General features: G+C 52.3%; 1 protein-coding gene across 1 annotated transcript in view; it reads right to left on the bottom strand.

Annotated features, from left to right (window-relative positions):
- Positions 1-1,214: 1,214 nt before the first annotated feature.
- The window catches only part of syt7b (synaptotagmin VIIb), a gene marked incomplete at both ends in the record, with an annotated part of 59,144 nt that continues 58,494 nt past the window's right edge, over positions 1,215-1,864 (bottom strand). Inside the window, one exon of the mRNA XM_080528089.1 lies at positions 1,215-1,319. Coding sequence (XP_080384215.1) covers positions 1,215-1,319 — 105 coding nt within the window. The remainder of the gene's footprint in view (positions 1,320-1,864) is intronic.

Here is a 1,864-nt window from a genome sequence, read left to right as displayed (position 1 = left end):
TTTGTTTCTATGTTCTGTCTCTGGAAGAACGTTTTGATTGGTCTCTTTAGGTTCTTTTTCAAAAACAAAAAAAACACAACATTGATGACTGTTTTTTCTTTTTTTCTGTCCTTCTGGTTGTTGTTCTTCTCGGAATGTCAAATCTTTTTTTTCATATTTTTTTTTCTCTAGAAAGGGACCAGTGTAGATGATCAGTGTACATTTCTCTCCTTTTTTTGATACAGAACTTCAGTTTGGTGTTACGTCACATCACCCACAGCACGCACAGACAACAAGGGGGGGACGGACCAGCAAGGGAAGAATTACTACAGTGGTTTCCAGAGAAAGAGAGACCGGAGAGAGATGATGAGGCGTGGGGGGGTGGGGGGGGTGGGAGTGAGTGTCAACAACGGAACAAATCCATTACCATCCAGACTGATCACCCAGATCGATCATCCAGATCCACCCCCTCCTCGATTAGCCGTTCTTCTTCTTCCTGTTAATGTGCCTCTCGTGATGCTTCCTCCCGCTCCGATGCTAATTAGGGAAAACAACAATAAAAAGTGACGAGCCAACCAGGTCGCTCCGGACATCACGGCCCAGGAGTGAACACTCATCCTTCGCTCCCACGGAGGAGGAGGAGGAGGTGGGGGGGAGGGAGGGAGGGAGGGGAGGAGCCCTGTGAGTCACGTAGCCAAGGTCAGCGACTTGGTTGTCACACGGGGTTGGACTGTGTCCCAGAAGACAGGCCCCTCCACTACCTCCCTAACCTCCCTCCCTCCCTCCCTTCATCCCTTCATCCCTGACCTCCCTACAAAGTCCTGTTTGACATCATCTGTCTGACCCGTGTTTGGTTGGTAGCTCATCCCCAGGGGGGGGGGGGCAGAACTGTGTACTGCTCAGGTGGCTAAATAGGGTGAGGCTGAAATGACAGGAGGAGGGGGATGAGGCTGGGGGGAGGGGCCGGGCGGGGGGAGAAAACACATTAAAGAGCATAGACCCAGGAATGGAGGGGGAGGGGGAGGTGAAGAGGGAGAGAGGGAGAGAGGGAGGGGGGGGGTTAACCAGGGAGCTCGGAGAGGAGAGGACAGTGCGGAGGAGAGAGAGCGGGCGTCGGATGATGGTTCTTTTGTACCCGTGTTCCGTAGCGTTGTCAGCCTTGTGCATAACGATAGGGTCGGGGGGGTCAGGGGTCAGGGGGGGATGTTTTGGGGGCGGACATCGCTGGGGCCCTCTCAGGCCTTGAGGGTATGCCACTGAGACACTCCGGTACGGGGGCGGGCCATCATGTCCTTCCAGTGCTTCACCTCCGCCGGGCCGCTCTTCCACGAGAGATAGATCTGAGAGAGGGAGAGAGAGAGAGAGAGAGAGAGAGAGAGAGAGAGAGAGAGAGAGAGAGAGAGAGAGAGAAAGAGAGAGGACGGGTATGTGTGTGTCAACGGATTGATGTCATGTCACTCATACAGAGGTGGATGTCCCTCCTCGCATGCAGCGACACGCCAAAGCAGCAGAGAGACGCAATAAACTCTCAATGTGTGACACATTCTTTTTCTGAGTGGGGCAGTCCCACTCATATTTTTCATTTTTATTGACAGTTACAGTGAAGATTTAGACAGGAAGGATGGGTGAGAGAGAGGAGGGATGACATGCAGGATATGTCCCAGGCCGGATTCGAACCGGGAACCCTGCGATTACATGGTCAGCGCTTAACCCACTACGCCACCTAAGTGCCCCTGTGTGACACATTCTAATGCTTTAAAGGTCCTCATATCAGGATCCGATGACCATCAGACTTTTCTTTCGTAAAAATGTGAATAGATTTCCGCGTTGTTGAAAATCGATGACGTGCTCGCTAGTCAACGAACACAGCTTGTTTTGTGAGCCT

Source organism: Nansenia antarctica (assembly GCF_963989245.1).
Source record: "Nansenia antarctica genome assembly, chromosome: 4".
Taxonomy (NCBI): Eukaryota; Metazoa; Chordata; class Actinopteri; order Argentiniformes; family Microstomatidae; genus Nansenia; species Nansenia antarctica.
The sequence above is the reverse complement of the archived record's forward strand: the minus strand, read 5'-3'. Positions and strand labels throughout refer to the sequence as shown.